The 20,137-nt window shown below is 31.9% G+C and overlaps 1 protein-coding gene and 1 non-coding gene across 8 annotated transcripts; both read right to left on the bottom strand.

Moving 5' to 3' along the window:
• Window positions 1–3,796: 3,796 nt before the first annotated feature.
• Window positions 3,797–3,868, bottom strand: TRNAK-UUU (transfer RNA lysine (anticodon UUU)). Its single transcript has one exon. It is a non-coding gene; the product is annotated as a tRNA-Lys (tRNA).
• A 1,029-nt stretch (window positions 3,869–4,897) lies between these two features.
• On the bottom strand, window positions 4,898–19,593 carry LOC105114716 (probable LRR receptor-like serine/threonine-protein kinase RFK1). 7 transcript variants are annotated; one of them, XM_011011363.1, is made up of 26 exons: window positions 19,169–19,593; window positions 18,990–19,048; window positions 18,318–18,492; window positions 18,009–18,080; window positions 17,847–17,915; window positions 17,695–17,766; window positions 17,413–17,484; window positions 17,216–17,287; window positions 17,052–17,123; window positions 16,873–16,944; window positions 16,696–16,767; window positions 16,528–16,599; window positions 14,402–14,470; window positions 13,796–13,861; window positions 13,592–13,654; window positions 13,450–13,497; window positions 13,204–13,247; window positions 9,350–9,738; window positions 9,068–9,266; window positions 8,716–8,859; window positions 6,567–6,685; window positions 6,254–6,464; window positions 5,894–6,131; window positions 5,643–5,796; window positions 5,287–5,555; window positions 4,898–5,172 (listed from the first exon to the last, which is right to left on the bottom strand). In XM_011011363.1, the coding sequence occupies exons 1-26, from the start codon at window positions 19,300–19,302 to the stop codon at window positions 5,067–5,069; spliced, it is 3,132 nt and encodes a 1,043-aa protein (XP_011009665.1). In that variant the 5' UTR covers window positions 19,303–19,593; the 3' UTR covers window positions 4,898–5,066. The 7 variants fall into 7 exon arrangements, with proteins under 7 accessions (XP_011009665.1, XP_011009661.1, XP_011009660.1 ...); XM_011011359.1 differs by having other exon boundaries at window positions 4,898–5,176; window positions 5,291–5,555; XM_011011358.1 differs by having other exon boundaries at window positions 4,898–5,086; window positions 5,201–5,555; window positions 19,169–19,592.
• Between the last annotated feature and the right edge of the window lie 544 nt (window positions 19,594–20,137).

Genomic DNA, 20,137 nt, shown 5'->3' with positions numbered 1-20,137 from the left:
CATTAAATTTTTTTTCATAATTTTCTAAAGAAAAATTAAAAATAAGTGAGTTTTCATCGCTAATTCTTTAATAATTTTCATCACTAATTTTCATCGATATAAACTAGTTTTCTTGTCTCTCCAACTTTAAAAAAGGTTTTATTTATATCATTCTTTAAAATTTTAGGTTTTTATTTTTAAATTTTTAACATTATCATTAGATGATATACATATAGTAATTTTTGTTAACAATAATCGTTTGCTAAAAAAAGTGCGGGTATTGACAAAAGGGATAAAAATTAGTTTATATTTTACTTGTCGGGAGGAATGATGAATGAGACAAGGAAGATGATGGGTTTAAATATATTATTGGTTTGAGAGGAAAGATTGATTGATTGATTAATTAAGAAATGTTCTAAAAGGTGTAGCAAAAATATTATTCTTATGCCATCATTCATCGGGGAACAAATCACTCTAGATTATTATAGTAATTTTTTTTTTTTAAGTTCTTTTTTATTATACCTTTATAGACCTAAATAAATGGTCAATTAAAGCACATTTATTAAGAAAATATAGGGTCCAAACATAGAGGACTAACATGAAAATAGCAACAAAAAAAGATGGTTTTTCTAAATTAGGGGTTAAGTGTACACTTTGGTCCTCCAAGTTTTCAAATTATAAAATTACAATCCCTAACAATTTATGAAATTCAATTTTGATCCCAAAATTTTTTTATTTTATTTTTTAGTCCTTGATTTAAGAGAGTAAAAAGAAAGTGACCAGATTGTCGTGATAGAAAAATAAAATCTCAGTTGAGATCAATTGCGGTCACAAAAATGAATGGTTTTGATGCCAATGAGTTTTTTTTTATGGAGAAAGTTTATATAATGTGCTTATCTCCTTTAAACTTGCCTGAAACATTAGATTTGAATCCAAATTATTTTTTTTATTTCGAGTTAATTGTGGGTTATGAAGTCAATTTCTAGGCTATTAAAAACTATAAATATTTTTTATAAGGTGTTTGGAATGTTGAGAATGAGTTTTTTTTTTGGGCTAAAATAGACCAGCTTCATTTTATAGCAATTAGAGGTTGCTAGAATATAGATAATAAAGGTGGTACGTTGCCTATTGTTTATTTTTTTCCAGAGCATTATAAGGTTAACGATACGTCATTCGTTTTATTGTTAGCCTTTTGAGAAAATTTAAAAGAAAAGCCCAGGCATGGGGGCTACTCTAGGACCGCGCATTTGGGCCTTTTTCCGAAGGCTCAGAAACTCTTAGTCTTTTTCATTTTTTTTATTTTTATTCATTATAATTACCCAGGCATGGGGGCTACTCTAGGACCGCGTATTTGGGCCTTTTTTCGAAGGCTCAGAAACTCTTAGTCTTTTTTATTTTTTTATTTGTATTCATTATAATTGTATTTTTATTTCATCATTTAATATTTGATTGATTATTAATTAAGCAATATAATTTGTTTTTTATTTTATTTTTTTCCAATCACTTTGATATTTTATTGGTTCTTAATTTTACAAGTGACTATTTTAGAAAACAAATTATAAAAAAAACATTATCGAACCCAATTAAGTCCATAATCTAAGTCACATGTTTGATTGATTAACTATGGCTAGGTAGGGATTAGGTTTAATAATTTTTCTATTATATAATAGTTCTCGATTTATTTAAATAGATATATGCATGAACTTTTTAAATTCTGCTTGAGATTTATTTTATATATAAAAACATGTAAAAATCTATATATATGCTTTTTAAGAAATAAAAAATATTGAACTATTAGCGAAATATCGGTCATATAGTTAATATATACTAAAAGGCCTTGGAATTTTATTGTAGCAATAAACAATGAAATGTCAAGGCTTTTTTTTACTTTGGTCCTCAAAATATTTTAGGATTGTTATTCAATTTCAAACTTATTATTTTTTTTTCAATTTTATCCGCCAACATTAAATTCAATGGGTATTAAGTTTTATAATTTGTTTTGATTTTCTTTTTATGAAGTTATCCTAGTCTCATAACCCAAGTAATAAGTTTTGTGGTCTAGCTTTGTTAACTCAGATTATTGTTTTTTTATTTTTTAATTAATTTTCATATCAATTCTATTATTCAACATTGAGTTATTTGAGAATTGAGCTTTGTAATAGTTTCTTTTTCTATAAGCATATTATGGTCTCATGACTCAGGTCGTGAGTTTTACGGGTTGGCCAGGTTAATTCGAGTTTTTTTTGTTTTGTAATTGAATGTTTTATTTTTCAATTTTTTCTTCTAAATTTGGGTTGATTATGAATTGAACATTATAATTTTTTTTTTTATTTTCTTTCCATGGTGTTATCCTGGTCTCCTCACCCGAGTTTGAGAGGTTAATCTGAGTTAACTCTGGTTTGGTGTTATCCTGGTCTCCTCACCCGAGTTAACTCTGGTCATTTTTTATCTTTTTATTATTTGATTTTTTTTTAAAAAAAATAGTTCTTTAACATTGGGTTGATCATAAATTGAGTTTTATAAGCTTCTTCTTCTTCTTCTTTTTTTTTTTTGTCCTAAGGGGTTATCACTAGATTATAACCTGTGCAACTTAGACAAATTGATTTAGTTTTTTTTTTATTTTTTTTGTTGATTTGTTTTTTCAATTTTTTTTATTTAATATTAAATTAATGTATCTCGGTGGTTCAATGGTTGACACAATGCATTTGACAACTTTAAAGAGATGATAACTCTTGATGATATTATAATAAAGGTTAAGGTCACTCAGATAACAGCAAGACAGCAAAAGTAGGATGTAGTTATGCTATTGATGAGTCTAAATTATTTGGTTAACATATTTTGGAAAAAAATTAGTAAAATATTGCATTGTTTAAGTATTTTATATTCTTTGGTATATTAATATATTTATTTATTTATATGCATTCATCTCATGAAAACATTTGAATCATTTGGTAAACAATATAAACATAGATAGATAAATAATTATGTTAACATATTTTGAAAAAAAATTAGTAAAATATTGCATTGTTTAAATATTTCATATTCCTTTAGTATATTAGTATATTTATTTATATGCATTCATCTCATGAAAACATTTTGATATAGAAATATAATTCATAAATATAATAAATGAAAATAATTGAGATTTATGTTTTGAATGAAGAGTCTGAGGCTATTTATGATTGTAGAACGTGAGAATTTATTGTATTTGATTATTGTGATTATTTAAATTTATTTTTAAACGAGATAATATTTTAGATAAAGTTTCTATATAGAAGAAACACTGTTAAAATTTTGATAAAATTAAAAAAAAAATTACATTATAATTCTAAACCATAATATTTAATAAATATAACGTTTTATAATCACCAGTCACCACGGTATGAATTAAATATTGCGTTTGTGAACTGCAACTGATTCCAAAACTGTGCTCTACTTCAAGAAAACCTTGTGCGGAAGTGTTAATTCTCCAAATTATGATACCTTGTGTACTGATAGCCTAAAATAGCCAGTTTGGTGACCAATCCGTTGAAGTTGACAGATGCCAGACATCCCTCCTTTTTCCTTCCCCCACTTCACTTTCGTTTAGCTGGATGGATGGGGCAATATTCAATAGCAGGTGAAATGTCATCCATCCATTATTTCTTAATAAAATAATGCTTTCTCTCTCTTTCTATGCAGCCCAGCAGCTACATAAACATGAGGATGAAACTACTAAATTTACTTACTTTGTCTTGACTATGTACAGTGGTTTAACTTTAAACATGAAGAAGAATTAGGGATTGGTAAAAAATTAAAATTAAATTTAAAACAGGAATGCCCCTGGTGAGGTTCGAACTCACGACTTCTTGCTTAAAAGGCAAATGCACTACCACTGTGCTACAGAGGCTTAGCCACTAGGATTCTCTAGCAAATCTTAATTCAAGGCTCTGTACGATTTTCTCTGTTCTATGTTTTTAAGTCCCGTCATTTTTTTGCCCCTGCTAATTGACCACACGGCAGGTTTTTCCCATTAAAATCTTGTAAAATGGAACAAAACATCATCTTTACAAAGTTTTCCCATTAAATTGTGCTAATGTACACTTCAATATTGGGTCGATTGTCAATTCTATTTGGACGGTTTTCACGTGTTATTTTAAAATTATATTGTTTATATATATAATTTAAATTTAAAGATAAACTAAACTAAACTAATTTGAAATTTAAATTTCAAATACAAATAAAACTTAAAAAAAAAAAGTTGAATTAATATGATTTGATTAACTTGATAGATTTAAAAATAATTTAAATGAATGATAAAAATATTGTTCGACTAAAAAAAATATTCAAAATATTTTTTTTAAAAGAAGAAATGTTGAAATAAAGATATATTAGATCAACTTGGATTGTGGTTTTAAATTTGTGACTTGATTATGATAACTTTAAATAAAACATATTAAAATAAATTATAAAACTCAATTATTAATAATCTTATTGTTGAATGATGAAATTAAAAAAAAAATCAATCTAAAAAAAGAAATATAATAAGATATAATTGATATAGTAAAACTAAATAATTTTTTTTTTTAAAAAAAAAAGCAAAAATAAGAAATGGAACCAGAGCAATCCAGCTGGAATTTGAGAAGAGTTTTGGAATAAGCTGAGATTTTAAATAAGATAAAATATATTCTAGCTTGTTATATTTTTTGAACTAAAACAAGATACACGGTCAAAAACATTTTGAACGGAACAAAATAAAATTAACAATTTTGATTAAAAATGATGGAAATTTACAAGGAAGACAACTTTGAAAAATTTTCAAGTGTGTACAGAATGATAGGTTTGAATCCATTGAATTTGTAATTTAATATAAGAAAAATTAATTCAAACCAGTCCTCCCTTTCTCAACCTGAAAAAAAAAAAAATACACACACACATTCCATCAAAATTTACTTCATATCGATGAATTCCTCACCAGATTTTTATGGTGACCGATGCGGTCCCAGCGAGTTAAATTTCAAATAAATAGCTGAAACTCAACATCACAATAGCGACAGAGCCAGTACTTCCCAGCTGTTAAGAACCCCAAATAATGCTGTGGAACATGATTAGAGTTTTGGTTCTGAGACTATCTCGTAACTGGCGTTCTCAGATTTAGACGAAGAGCTCAACATTTGAACAGTGTTTGACCTTTGTGTTTGGCTCCCACTGAAACTATGTCTTTGGAGTTTTGGGTCTGAGCCTATCTCGTAACTGGCGTTCTCAGATTTAGACGAAGAGCTCAACATTTGAACAGTGTTTGATCTTTGTGTTTGGCTCCCACTGAAACCATGTCTTTGCTCATGCTGACGGAGTTCTCTCATGGCTTTGAACCTCAAATCATCGGTATATGGAAGTACTGGAACTGTGTCAGGAACAGCCAGTCGTCCTTCAAGCATGCTCACTGCCTCCGACATTGTAGGCCTAAGTGTCGGGGATGCATTTGTACACAAGAGAGCTACCTTAACCATAATTTCTGCTTCTTTCATGTTAACTTCAGATTTTAACGTCTCATCAACAAGCTCCATAAAACTCCCACTTTGTTGCAAATGGCAGGCCTGCAACATGCGTCAGTTAAAACTTCCACATTGAGTCTTGCAAGCTACAACATAAGGGCAATGTATTAAGCACAGGAAGAAGATTACCCAATCTAAGAGACAAACACAATTGTTGTCGCTTGGCATATAGTTATTGTTGTTCTTCCCGCTAACAATTTCCAAGGCCACAACCCCAAAACTGTAAACATCTGCTTTGTAGGTCAAGTAACCCCACAGTGCATATTCTGGTGCCATATATCCTCTGCATATCAAGATAAAGAACCTGTAATTTAACATTGAAACGGAACAAGATACCAGAAATTTCAGGTTTTCATTTATTAAAGCATGTGGCGACTAACATGGTTCCAGCAACTCGGGTGCTGATGTGGCTCTTCTCTTCTTCATCGAGCCTAGCCAATCCAAAATCGGATATTTTAGGATTCAGATCCCCATCAAGTAGCACATTTGTAGCCTTAATGTCTCTGTGAACAATCTTAAATCTTGATTCTTCATGGAGAAAAGCTAGACCTCTAGCTATCCCAACACAGATCTTAAGCCTTGAAGGCCAGTCCAGGTTAGGCTGATTGATTTCATGACCTACAAATCATCCGAGAAGAAAACAAGGCTTGCTCAATTAAAACGCTATCCATATGAGCCCTTCGATTACAGCATTATAATAGTTTAGATGAAATTGCTCATTTCATATGATGAACACTCACCGAATAGAGCACGCGCAAGACTATTGTTTTCCATGTACTCATAAACCAATAATAGCTGGTCACTTTCAATACAACATCCATGCAGCTTCACAAGATTCGGATGCTGCAAGCAAGAAATGATGCCCATCTCATTTAAGAATTCGCGATTTCCTTGCCTTGATTTTGATGAAAGTTGCTTCACCGCTATTACAGTACCATCAGGTAATTGACCCTGCACGCTGGCCTCTATCAAAAACTTCATATGGTTGTGACATAAAAAAGAGAGACGCAGAAGATACTCCAAACGGGAAAGCTGATAACTTTTGCCTAGTACCTTGTATACAGGACCAAAACCACCTTCTCCAATCTTGTTAGAAGGATCAAAGTCATCAGTAGCAGCTCTAATTTGTTTCAGAGAAAATGTTCGATTTGGAAAATTAAGTCCTTCAGCATCTGTTCAAGTAGGAGACAGGGCGTAAAGTGACAATGAATTGTCAGTCTTTTGATGTACTACTGAGTAGACCATGAAACCCTGTTGAAAAGGCATCTCTCGTCCTCCAACATGAGCATGTCTATAGTAAGCTTCCTTTCTTCCCTCAGAAAAGCATCTTTATGAGCTTTCATGTAAGTCAGACTTGAAGATGTATACGTTTTGTGGGAAGGATTAAAAGTTATTTTTTAATAATAAAATAAGAAGAAGAAGAAGAATGGGTTGGCATTGAAAAGTTCATATCGCATGTTGAATAAAATAAATCGTTAATTGTGTTTCTTATACGAAAATAATTTTTGATATAAAATATTGTTTTTCAAATAAAAAATTAGCATAATATGAAAAATACATTGAAAATCGAAGAGTGATCACCCTAAAAAAACTATTTAAGAAATTTATAATAAACATATAACAAAACCAAAATCTTATTTTCACTGAGCATCAATAACCACAAATTTAAAAACAGTCTACATGGAAAGTTAATATATAATAATATAAAAAATCACTATAATCTTTTATGAAAATAAATGTCAGGTTAAATGGTGTCCAATAGAATAAAATCTTAAATATAATTTTAATAATTTAATCAGAAAATCTTTTGATTAAAATTTAAATAAAACATAATAATCATGAAGGGCTGTTAAAAAAAAAATTCTTAATATTATATAAAAAAATACTATAGCATGGTATTTAATTGAATAAAATAAAAAATATAATTTTAATCATTTTATTATAATTAATTTTAATCAATATGTTTTTTTGATAAAAAATAAAGAGCTATTCCAATTGGGCCTTGTAAGACAGTGCTTCGAGGCCACCAAAAATCAGATTAGGCGAGCATGTGTTGCAGGCTAGGCACAAGTATCTAACTTTTTTTTGTCTTTGCATGATAGCATAATCAACCTTATTCAAAATTAAAAAAAATAAATAGAAAAAGAAACTATGGTAGATGACGTACCATCAACCTGTAAAAATCAAGTGGCTGAAAAATTTAAGTTTGACTAAAAGTATAAAGTATACGTGAGTGCAGTAAATATTATTTTTTAAAATATTTTTTATTTAAAAATATATTAAAATATTTTTTTTTATTTTTTGATACTAACATATCAAAAAAATAAAAAATATTAATTTAAAACTAAAAAAATTCAAAATTTTAAGAAATACAATCCAATTATACAAACAAATACTTTTTAATTTGAGTTGAAAAACTCGTTATAAACCATATATTCACTTAAAAACACTTAGACAACATTGTATATACCTCAATAAACTTATAATTAGTTTTAAATTAACGTTTGATTGGTTAAAAAAAATTGAAGAAAAAATTATGAGATCTAATTTAGTTGTCTTACAAGATGTGAGATCAAAAACATCTAATTGAAATTTTTTTTTTTGCTAAATGAAATGTATTGACAACATAATTGACTTTTTTAGTTGTCATAACTGATAATTTTTTTTGTCCCTCATTATTTTTCAGTGATTCTTTTCTCTTAAACACAAATAAACAAAATGAAATTCTGAATTAAAAAGAGAAGTTTTAAACTAAAGGAATCAAAAAGAAAAAGAAAAACCTTGGAGACTAAAATGTGTAAAAAGGGGTCTCATGAACAATGGTTAGAAAAAAAACCCTATATTCTTTCCTCACAATCAAATTTAGTCCTTATAGTTTTTTTTTTCTCAATTAATTGTACATAATCATCTTGAGGTGAACTATTGAAGCCACTCGTATCAGAATAAAGGATAAGCCCATGAAACTTTGATGCCTTTTTGGCTAATCTTTTCCCTAAACGTGCATGCATGATAATAGTAAAGAAATCTCAATTTGTTTGTAGCTAGTTCATACTCTCAACCCAGAAAAGGGACTCCATTTGAGGCTGTGGTTGTTAGACAGCTATGCAAGTTTTACCCACATACAATTCTTCCAACATCTGCCAAACATGGATGCAAAATGGAATTTTATTAAACTATTAACACAAATCCGAGGAGGCATTACCTTTTTTCTGGCACCATTTTCCTGGCAAGTATCCTTTCCACCAAAGGATTCCTAGTATAATGGTAATGAGACATGATGCTACAACAGCTCCAGCAACCGCATAAACAGTTCCCATCTTTTTCCCTCTTGAACAAGGTTTCAAATCTGCCGATTAAACAGAAAAATTAGTCACACACAGAGATAGGAGATTTAAATCACAATATAAAATTTCCTTTCCGAGACATGTCAAAAATGTGCGATGCAGCTCTAAAATCTTCTGCTCTTGTTCAGTGGTGCTGGTTTTAAAGCAATCATGTGTACATGGACTGTTGAAATTATATGATCGAGAATAAATCTCAAGCAAATGACATACCAGAAAACACAGAGATGGCTGATATGATGGGACCATAGACTCCCCTATCAGGAATCCTTGTCGTCCCTTTCCCGGCAAAATAGAATCTGATCTCCAACATATTATTAGTCGCACTGACATTCAATACTTGTCTCACTAAAGGCTTTTGAGCACTGCCAACCTCATCTTCAATATTGAATTTCTCCCAAACCAATATTTCCTGAGATAAAGTAGTCCAGTTAAGTCTTCTTTCCAACAACAGCAAAAAAAAATGTATGGTTTCACATTAGTGTCACTACATACCTGAACATAAATGTCAAAGATACGCCTGCCTAAGCTCTTATACGTCAGGTCATTAGTAAATTGTATCTCAGCAAAGTGAAGGTTTACTGTGTAGTTCCCATTTTCTAAGCAATAATGGAAATAGGTAAGAGAAACTGGGGATATGCGAGCTGTCGAGTATAACACAGGGAGGGTTGATGATTGCATTGATAAAGTATAGCGAGTATTTTGGTAATCATTGTCATCCATGAAGTCTCCAGAGCTACTAAACCCCCAGAAGCTTTGCTCATTTACAAAATACTTAGCTGCACCACCTTCTTCTTGTCCATCTCCTTCATATGAAAAGGTTGTTTTATCTTCCTTGATGTTTACATCCTTTCCACCACTGTTAACATGCAAACAATTTGAATCTGCCCACAAAGAAATAGAGTGAGAGAAGATAAAGGACATTTGAGCATTTTATTTATTCCAATGTTCCAGTCATATAGTTGATTACACATGACTAAATGTATTTGATGTCAAACCCAAACTTTTAGCCCAAACCTAAGGTCAAACAAGCCCAAACCCAATCTAAGTTACCCCAGATATTTAAGAAAGAGTTGCAAGAGAATTTCTTACCTCTCTTCTAATTCATATAACGGCCGTGACCCTCCTCTCCTCAAACCAAAAAATTTAGCTTTTGATCTTGAGTTTTTGGTTCAAAAAAGTTGGAAATAGCAAGTAAGTAGTTCTCTTTCATATTACTTTCGATTATAATTTGTTTATGGAATGATTAAAGAAGAGATAGGGTTTATAAGGATTAGATGTTCATGTTGTTAAGATTGATTTATGATTATTAAAGGTTTAATATTAGGTGATTAACTAATATGTTGTAAGAAATAAGGATTTGTGAGTTGATTTGTTTAAATTAATTTTTATGAGTTAAGAAATTCATTTTTATCTTGCCGTAAAATCTAGACAGAATAGTCTTGAGGTTGAAGATGACCAAATTTTATTTTGGTCCTTAGGTTGTGAAAGTTTTAGTTTAGTCCCTAAACTTTAAAAAAATTATAATTTCACCCCTAAATGTATTTTGAGATTTTGGACAGTGTTATTATGAGGGTAAGGATGATGAATCTCAGTTTGATAATTGATTTGGAATATTTTCATTTTGGTCCCTTAATTTCAAGAATTTACATTTTAGTCCTTGAATTTTTAAAACATTATAGTTTGGGCTCTATTTCGTTCCGGACAGAATTGAGGATGTTTTATGGGTGAAATTTCAGTATGGTTATGTATTTATAGTTTGGTCAAGTTTTGGTAAAATTACGTTTTGGGTCCTGTTTTGGATAATTGTCGTTTTAGTCTCTAAACCTAGGAGACTAAATTTGGTTTTCTTTTATACATTGGTATCTTTTATTTTTGTTGTTTTGATTTTCTTTTGAGTATATTTCACATTTATTGTAGGTTCCTCTAACAATCCTTAATAGGTTTTTCGGGTCTTTCATCTGATATTCCTTTTAATCTATATTCTTCTAGGTGAGTGGGATAATCTTTAATATGCATATAATATAAATAAATATATATGTTGATTATATGATGAGTACGATTAGTTAATCTCTTGAATATTTAGATATGTTATTTCATTTTCCGAGTACTCATTTATTCTTGAATTTGCACTCACATTCTATCGAACTAAATTTTATTCGATATAATATACATTTCCCTAATGATTCTTTGAATATGTATTATGCCTTGATATAGGACTTGTTAGTAACTTCATGCTAACGGAGAGTAGTTATTCTATGTGCAGATAGTATTCTGTAAACCTAACTGGTGAAAGAGGTATCAGCCTGTAACGACTGATCATCCCACAGTGGTCATCTTCGGGTGTCATCTGATATCTGACATTTATTCCACTACTTTATGATAATATGTTTAGTGTGTACACACACACACACACACACACACACGCATATATATATATATATTGTCTTGTAAACTATTAATATATAAAATGTATATTAAATATTATTTCCTCACTGAGTTGGTTGAACTCACCCATCATTCTTAATATTATTTTAGATTCTTAATTGTTGATAGCAGTTGGACTTTGTTAAGTGTTCCTGCTTCTTCAGTTTTGATTGGTATGTCATGCTTATTTTGTGAGGCTTTCCTTTTAGTTTTGATTTAATATCTTAGATGCTCCACTATCATCTTGTTTTAATTAAGTTTGGATTTTGACAATGTAATGAGTATTATGAATTATTGTTTTTGGATAATTTATTCTTTTGATATGTCTGTTCTGAAGCTTAGCGTAGATAAAATGTCCTTTTAAACACCGCTCCTGTGTTGCCGGTTATGGACCCGGGATTTGGATTGTGACATTTGTTGTACATTGTTTACTCATTACAGCGCGTGTTATTACACCTGTGCAGGCTGAAATGATAATTATTATAGCACAATTTATTAATGCACGAGGATTTTGGATGATTGTTTGCTAAAACAAGGGACCATTTTTCCAGTTGCGGTTAGGACATGGATAAAACTGTCACTGTCAGCTTTTCTGCATGAGATATGCTTTTCATGCCTCAAACCTGTAAGCTCTTGGTTACGGGCCTCAGCTCTTTCCACTACGCTTAATAATGGCCCTTCCTGCAATGAACAGTCATGTTTTGTGCTTCCATTGGAGGGCCGTTCCTTCTATATACAAGTTCCAAGAAAATGTGTCACGATCTCAACAATATTTTTAGTGTTGCAGAGAAATGATACAAACATTTTGCTATGGATGCTAGCCAATCAGTATCCTTGCAGATCTCACTAATGATTGTTTTTCCAATACCTTATTTCCTTTACTCCAAAGCTGGCTTGAAAAGGTTTGAAGGAGATTTATGGGGTACTAGGAGGAGCAATATAGTTGAAGGAGAGGGTGGGGTGGGGTTTAAGCCTCCTTCAAAATAGTAGGTTTGAGTAAACACTCGACAAAAGTCATTGCAAGTGGTTTTTGATGTCCATGATGGATAGTAATTAAAATGGAGATTGGTTATTGTTGCTAAATAGGGTATAGAATCTATAAATCACTTTGATCATGAACAAAGGGAGGATTTTACGTTGATTAGGCGTGATACTGGTGTGGCAAAAGCCCAATTCTTAGAACTCTTTGAGTGTGCTAGTGAGAGAGATGCTTGATGAGTTCCATCCAAGCAAATGGTAAACCTCTGTTTACATATAGTTCAGGAGTGCACAAGATTGGGCAATTGATTCTGAACATTTCTTTTAGTTGTTCTCTAGTTTTAAAGATAATCTGAGCCTAAGATGACATGCAGTGGTAATCTTACTCAGAATGCAAATTTTGATGGAAGACCTGACTTCCCTTGGAAGGCTGTCTAGACAATTACAGATTTATCCGAAGTGTCTTCCTTTCAAGGAAAGTAGCATGCCAGAAGGATATTCATGGTAGAACATCTTCAGAGGAGAGAAAAATCCTATCAAACAAAGATTTTATGTAACAAGAAGCCATTGAATTTGTAGATCATTTACTTTTGGATTGTGCTAGGGCAGTACAGGAGAAGTAATAAGAGGCAGCCTCAGGTTGCTACGAGACAGGACAAAGAAACATATGTAAATAGCATATTGTTATGAACTAAGTGAAAAACCAGAAATCTAATCAAAATGATTCCTCTGAAGTAAAGGGGCAAATTTGGTTTACAATCTATATTATTTATATTCAGTTTTTCTGGAATCAGCTGAGATTTGCACGAAGCACTGGAAGGTGATTCAAAATCTCATGCATGAGTTAAAACTACTTTCATGCCTAAGTAGTTTATAAAGTTCAGTAGGAAATTTAGAGCAATGGACATCAGTGGTTTGCAAACTTCATAATAACATGTACTTACATTTAGGGCAGCTGAAAGTCCCCTTGCATGGAAGAATTCTCCTTCTATCAAAGTGCAGGAACAAAAATAACTTAGCATAACATATGCATAGGGGATTCTGAATAAAACTATATTAAAGAGTGGAGATGAAAATAATTTAGCATAACATGCATAGTGGATTCAGAAAAATCTATAATTTCTCCATCATTTTTCAATTCGATCACAAACAAACAAAAAAACCAAAAACATCTGGAGAAAGAATCTTACGAGCTGTTTCCCATCAAAGAGCTATGGAACAAGTTCAGGTTTAAATTCCTAGTAAGATCAAAAGAACATGTAAAATAAAAATCAATTCCCAGAATATATCAAACAGGAAATATATAGGAAAACTTTTAAAGAGTATTCTCACATGTTTTCTTGACAAGCAGGTTGCTCAGGGCCTTGCAATTCAAAGTTATTATATGACAAATCACTGAACACAAGTATTACACAAGAAAGTCAATTGAGATTATAAGAGCTTAGAGCAATAAAATGCTAAGCACCTTAATGAAAAAGTAAACAAATGATAGAGAATAAAGAACAATCTGTAACAAGCATTAGACAAGATACATACACATTGCTCCCATCCTTCAAGATTGAATCTGGTACATCTCCACTTAACAAGTTGCCAGTTAAAAAGCTAATAAAGTAACAGCCAATATTAGTAGGCTATATCTGAAGTAATTAGAAAAGATCCAATATAAATGTCTAATTGTTGCATTTTCTGGATTTTTATGATATATTACTAATATTTTGTGTAATGCTAACATTTTTGAGCTTGCAACCACAAGGATGGAGATTTCAGACACGAGTATCTATTTCATGGGAAAAGTGCTGAAAAGAAAGAAAAGACTCCAAGTCTCCCTTGACAAGAGCCCTTGTCCATTGGGACATAGTTAGGTAAGGGGCTCCTTTATTAATTTTAAAAGAAAAAGGGTCTAGACTCCAGAACCAGGGAGCAAATACGATCATGAAACTTCGATAAATATGTTTACTTGTGTGGGTAATTTTTAAGAGTATGTATGTACTTCAGCTTTGTCCTTCAAGAGACAAGTTCGGATTACTCTTTCATTTATGGATATCATGTTTCACAAAACAAAAATTATCAATTTTAATTTTGTTGGGAATGAGTTTCTTTAAAATTTCAGTAAATGTAACCTAAAATTTGAACCAGACTTACATGAATCGCAGGCGATCTGCACTTATGGTGTCCGGAATTTTTCCAACCAACTTGTTGAAACTGACATCCCTATAATGATCATAATATGAATAGGTCATAAATTTTCATTATGAAAAAGATAAACCAGAAGTAATCCAAAAACAAAACCAAAGTTTTTATCTGTATATTTCTTAGCATTATGTTAGCTGTTTTCCTGCTCCTAACAACAAATATCTCTTCAACCACGTAAAATATTAAACAAACAACAAAAGGGAGCTAATGTTACTGCATTTTCATGTTCATGTCTTATACCAATTCGTGACCTTATGCAAAGAGGAACAAACATCAGGTGAGCAGCGACATGCTATCTGGTCTGCTGAATTTAATGGAAGAAAAACACAGAGATACAACCGGTTTCTGAATTATACCAGGTTCTTACAAACAAATTTTGCACTTGACAAGAACAATAATTTAGACCTTCAGCTTCTCATAATTCTAAGTTCTGAATGTCAAACTGTCAGCCACCGGTTGTTTTAAAGTTAAAAATGTGAACAACTTTACATCAAACAGATACATAGGACATACATGACTGATAGCATGCACCATTTTCGTGATCATATTAGAAGCTTATGGCACCACTTGCTCGTTTTATCTTATAATTAAGTTTGCAAGCCCCACTCTACACTGTCTATTTTCCTTCCACCAAAAACAAAACCAAAGTTTTTATCTGTATATTTCTTAGCATTATGTTAGCTGTTTTCCTGCTCCTAACAACAAATATCAACTCTTCAACCACGTAAAATATTAAACAAACAACAAAAGGGAGCTAATGTTACTGCATTTTCATGTTCATGTCTTATACCAATTCGTGACCTTATGCAAAGAGGAACAAACATCAGGTGAGCAGCGACATGCTATCTGGTCTGCTGAATTTAATGGAAGAAAAACACAGAGATACAACCGGTTTCTGAATTATACCAGGTTCTTACAAACAAATTTTGCACTTGACAAGAACAATAATTTAGACCTTCAGCTTCTCATAATTCTAAGTTCTGAATGTCAAACTGTCAGCCACCGGTTGTTTTAAAGTTAAAAATGTGAACAACTTTACATCAAACAGATACATAGGACATACATGACTGATAGCATGCACCATTTTCGTGATCATATTAGAAGCTTATGGCACCACTTGCTCGTTTTATCTTATAATTAAGTTTGCAAGCCCCACTCTACACTGTCTATTTTCCTTCCACCAAAAACAAAACCAAAGTTTTTATCTGTATATTTCTTAGCATTATGTTAGCTGTTTTCCTGCTCCTAACAACAAATATCAACTCTTCAACCACGTAAAATATTAAACAAACAACAAAAGGGAGCTAATGTTACTGCATTTTCATGTTCATGTCTTATACCAATTCGTGACCTTATGCAAAGAGGAACAAACATCAGGTGAGCAGCGACATGCTATCTGGTCTGCTGAATTTAATGGAAGAAAAACACAGAGATACAACCGGTTTCTGAATTATACCAGGTTCTTACAAACAAATTTTGCACTTGACAAGAACAATAATTTAGACCTTCAGCTTCTCATAATTCTAAGTTCTGAATGTCAAACTGTCAGCCACCGGTTGTTTTAAAGTTAAAAATGTGAACAACTTTACATCAAACAGATACATAGGACATACATGACTGATAGCATGCACCATTTTCGTGATCATATTAGAAGCTTATGGCACCACTTGCTCGTTTTATCTTATAATTAAGTTTGCAAGCCCCACTCTACACTGTCTATTTTCCTTCCACCAAAACATATAGAACAATTTTCCCATTATAATTCCAATCATTCTCCCTTCTTTATTATTATTAAGTTCCTATATTGATTAACACATGGAAAAGATTTACAGACTGTTTCAGAGTTCATGAAACAACAGTTGAAATAGTCAATGCTGCTCAAAGTTGAGAATTAAAAGGACAATATAGGTGGCAGTTTTTCTTTGTCAAGCATATTGATAGATTCCAAAAGTGAAGCTATTCTGGACAATCAGATAAACATTGCACGCATAAATAGTTGACAACATAGAAGAAGCTGATGCATATACTGCAAGTTTAAGAAGCTTCATGCACCAAACTACACATTTCTTACTTACAATGCTTCCAAACTCTTCATTGTCCAAAGGTATGCAGGGAGCTTCCCAGAAATGTTACAGTTCCTCAGAGTCCTGGTATACATAATGAAATCATGTTAAATTGGCCAACATCAATGAAAAAGGCATTCACTCCTTCAATATGTATGATGATATGATAAGTTAACATACAATTTGATCATGCCTGTCATATTGCTGAGCATAGGGAAATCCTGAGTTGGTCCATTTAGATCACTAATTCTCCTGCATAATAGCGTGCCAGGTTGAGCCTAACTGTTAATCTAATCAATAAACAGAAAAGTATTCACATAAGACAAATAGATGAAAACAAATAAAATTTATACTTACAACACAACTAAATTATTCAAAAGAGAAATGTTCGATGGAATGGGTCCCTCCAGGCCACTTGCATGCATTTCTCTTCAATCATTCAAATTTAAAAGAATGGAAATTAGAAATGAGCATGTAATTACGGTTCTCCTTGTTGAAACTCAAAATAGGAACTTATAATAAATTAGGGATCTTACAATCTTTTAAGCTTTTTCCAATTCTGTATGAAGATAGGAATGGTTCCACTGAAGTTGTTATCATTTATCCGACTGCATTATACAATCAAAAGCTGTTAATATGGCACAAATAACACAGGAACATTTAGGTCTAAACTAAAGAGAAAAGAATTACAAAAGTTTACAAATCTGTTAGATTTATTAGTCCAGCAAAAGACACCGGCAAGTTTCCAGACAAATGATTGGAAGACAGCCCCCTGAAAGCACAATATCAGAGAAACAAACCATCAGAATACATGCTCTTCCATCCTTGAACAAAGTTTTAGAATGTAAATAAAAAAGAAGAAAAAACTAAAATAACAAGGGAAGAAATGAGATGTACAAAGCCTGCAAGTTGATCAGTTTTCCGAGGTCAGGGGGGATTGTGCCAAAAAATTGGTTTGCTTCGAGGGACCTGATGAAAAATAAAGATTAAAAGGCAAACAAAACAGAAGCTCTTGAGATTTCTAAGACGATGCAACAGAAATACAGTATTACATATCTCTATAGCAACACATGAAAACACCAAAGCGATTGGATTGTATGGAAATGCATATAAATCAAGTCTCCATAATAATATCCAGATAAAGAAAACTAAAAAGATGAGCATAAGCTTGCAACTTACAAGGTGGTGAGAGTGGTGATATTTCCCAGTTCCTTTGGAATCTCGCCTGACAAACGGTTTACGAGAACACTTCTGCATGAAATATGTTGATCATGGAGGAGAATATAATTGATAATGAAGGAAAGAGATTGTGCAAGTCGACAAGAGCATACATTGAAGTTAACTGCATTGAAGCCCATTCACGTGGCAGAGTACCGTTGAGGTAGTTGTAAGCAAAATCACTGCGCTTGAAAGGAAAATTACTTGAAATAAAACTCTGCGGGAATGAATATTAACATTAAAGAGAATAGGGAAAGATTTTAAGAGGCCCTTACACTACTTGGAGACGAGGAAGCTTAATAAGTTGAGTCGGAAGCACTCCGGGAAGGTTATAACGTTTTAGCTCCCTGAAATATGAGTATACATTCAAATATACGATACCATGTAATAAATAATACTTCTCAGATGCAGCACTTCCCATAAAGAAAGTGTGAACTTGACAAACAACATATAATCAACAATGGATATATGCATCTTCTACCCATAGCAAGAACAGCACAAAATATGTATTGAATAAGATCAAGCCTCCTATCAAAAAACAAATGGAGCATAATGTTTCTTAGTAGCAAGAGAGGGAATTATACATTCTTGTGACGTGACAATCAGTATTGTTCCCATTGTTGCATTCACAATCTATCCTTTGCTCAGCGTTCTTTGGTGGGACTTGAGTCACTCCAGCCATTTCAATTTCGCAAGTATCAGCATTGAACTTCCAGTATTTAGAACCCAATGTTCGTGCAATTTCTTCGAGAGCATCAACTAAATATCATCCATGGACAGATAAGCATCGTATCAGCAGTCGATGTTTACAAGGTAGCTAAAAGTAAGTGCTAGGTGTATATAAATTCCTACATTTGCAAAGCTCTATGATGCAAAAGCATTTTTATTTATTCACTTTAAAAGACACTGGGCTCAGTTTTTGCTTGAAGATATGTGCACATACATGAATGTAAGCTCATGTGAGCAAAAAAAAAATCTGTTTAAAAAAACACAAAGAAACAGGAAACTTTACTATAAACGACAAAGGAAAAAACCCGAACATCGAAATTCCAAGTTCCTTCATTTTTCCATCAGAAAGCAGCCTATAAATCACAAATAACCCAATGCTCAAGATTCTTTTTTATTTTTTTTTACCATTTCCACACATTTTCACCCGAATACCAAGCAGAGAACAAAAAAACCAGAATCCAGGAAGTCCCATTTCAACTAAAAAAACCGTATCTGCGACAAACATAATGAAAGAAATTTAGACATACCTTCTTCTTGGACCAGCTTTGCCTCAGGAAACGTCGGCAACCAATAGCAGCTAGTAAGACTAACAATCAAGAAAACAAAGAACGTCCCAGCAAGCATGATCAAGAAGAGAGATATTTTGGCTTTCTAATTCTAAAGAACATACAAAAAGAAGGCAAGATATTCAGTTGGGTTTTAGTACCAAGCGCTAACAACGGTGTTGCAGTAGGGGCTTCCAAGAAAAATCTGGTTCCGTAGACAAATCAAGCTAAGGGAAGAGAAATTCAAAGAAGATGTGGAATATTTTGCCAGTGACTGGAGAGAACAAAATGACATGAGCAGATCATTTACTTTAAGGTAAGCATGACATGGACATTGACTGACCGTGTCTGTCTGCCAGTCTTATGTATTGACTATAAAAAGCCACTGTTTTTTTCTTTTCTGGTACAGCGGAAATAAAAGCAAATCCATAGAAGCTAAGAGCAGATCACCCATTCCTGTTGGTGAAAACTCCCAAATCTTCAAAACAGATGACTTTTTTTTTTCTTTTTTTTGAGCTTTGACTATTATTATTGTAACAATTAGATTCATGTTTATCACTTCAATTTCTTTAACGAACAATCTTGTCTATGACCAAACTAGGTAAATATAAAACAGATATCATGATGGTGTCTGGGATTTTATTAAAAAAAGCTCCTGATATATTAACATTATCATGTTTTGGGAATCTCTTATTATAGAGATATAAATCTTCCATTACGACGCTCGTGTTAAAGACCATACAGTAATTTGCATTGCAAGGCAACGGGCTTTCGAGTTTTGGTTTCGAAACAGCTTAAATTGCCATAATTATTTTAATAATTAACTGTTTATATACGAGTGAAAAACACTATTTAATATCACCTCAACTTTCTTTTTTCTTTTTTCTTTTTTCATTCAAATCGTTTTTTAATTATTAGATTTTTTTATTCGAGTACTTTTTTTTAATTAAATCCTTTTACTTCCCATTTAACGAACCTCAGCTCTTTTTCTTTCTTTTTTTTTTTCATTCATGCCCTTTTTTATCTAATCTTTTTACTTTTTATTTAACAGTGAGGTTCACAAAATTAATACTCGGTAAATTATAAAATCATATTTAAAATCATATATAGATACACACACAAACATAGAA

This window comes from Populus euphratica, unplaced genomic scaffold, assembly GCF_000495115.2.
Source record: "Populus euphratica unplaced genomic scaffold, PopEup_1.0 scaffold562.1, whole genome shotgun sequence".
Lineage (NCBI taxonomy): Eukaryota > Viridiplantae > Streptophyta > Magnoliopsida > Malpighiales > Salicaceae > Populus > Populus euphratica.
This window is presented reverse-complemented; position numbering and strand designations above follow the sequence as displayed.

What these genes read in the sequence shown, in the direction of transcription:
- LOC105114716 (XM_011011356.1), bottom strand. Translation starts at nt 19,302, where the DNA reads ATGTCATTTTGTTCTCTCCAGTCACTGGCAAAATATTCCACATCTTCT. An exon ending in TCTTTGATGGGAAACAGCTC is followed by an intron (nt 13,248 to 13,449) that starts GTAAGATTCTTT and finishes GCACTTTGATAG; the next exon opens with AAGGAGAATTCTTCCATGCA. An exon ending in GACTTTCAGCTGCCCTAAAT is followed by an intron (nt 9,739 to 13,203) that starts GTAAGTACATGT and finishes CTTTGTGGGCAG; the next exon opens with ATTCAAATTGTTTGCATGTT.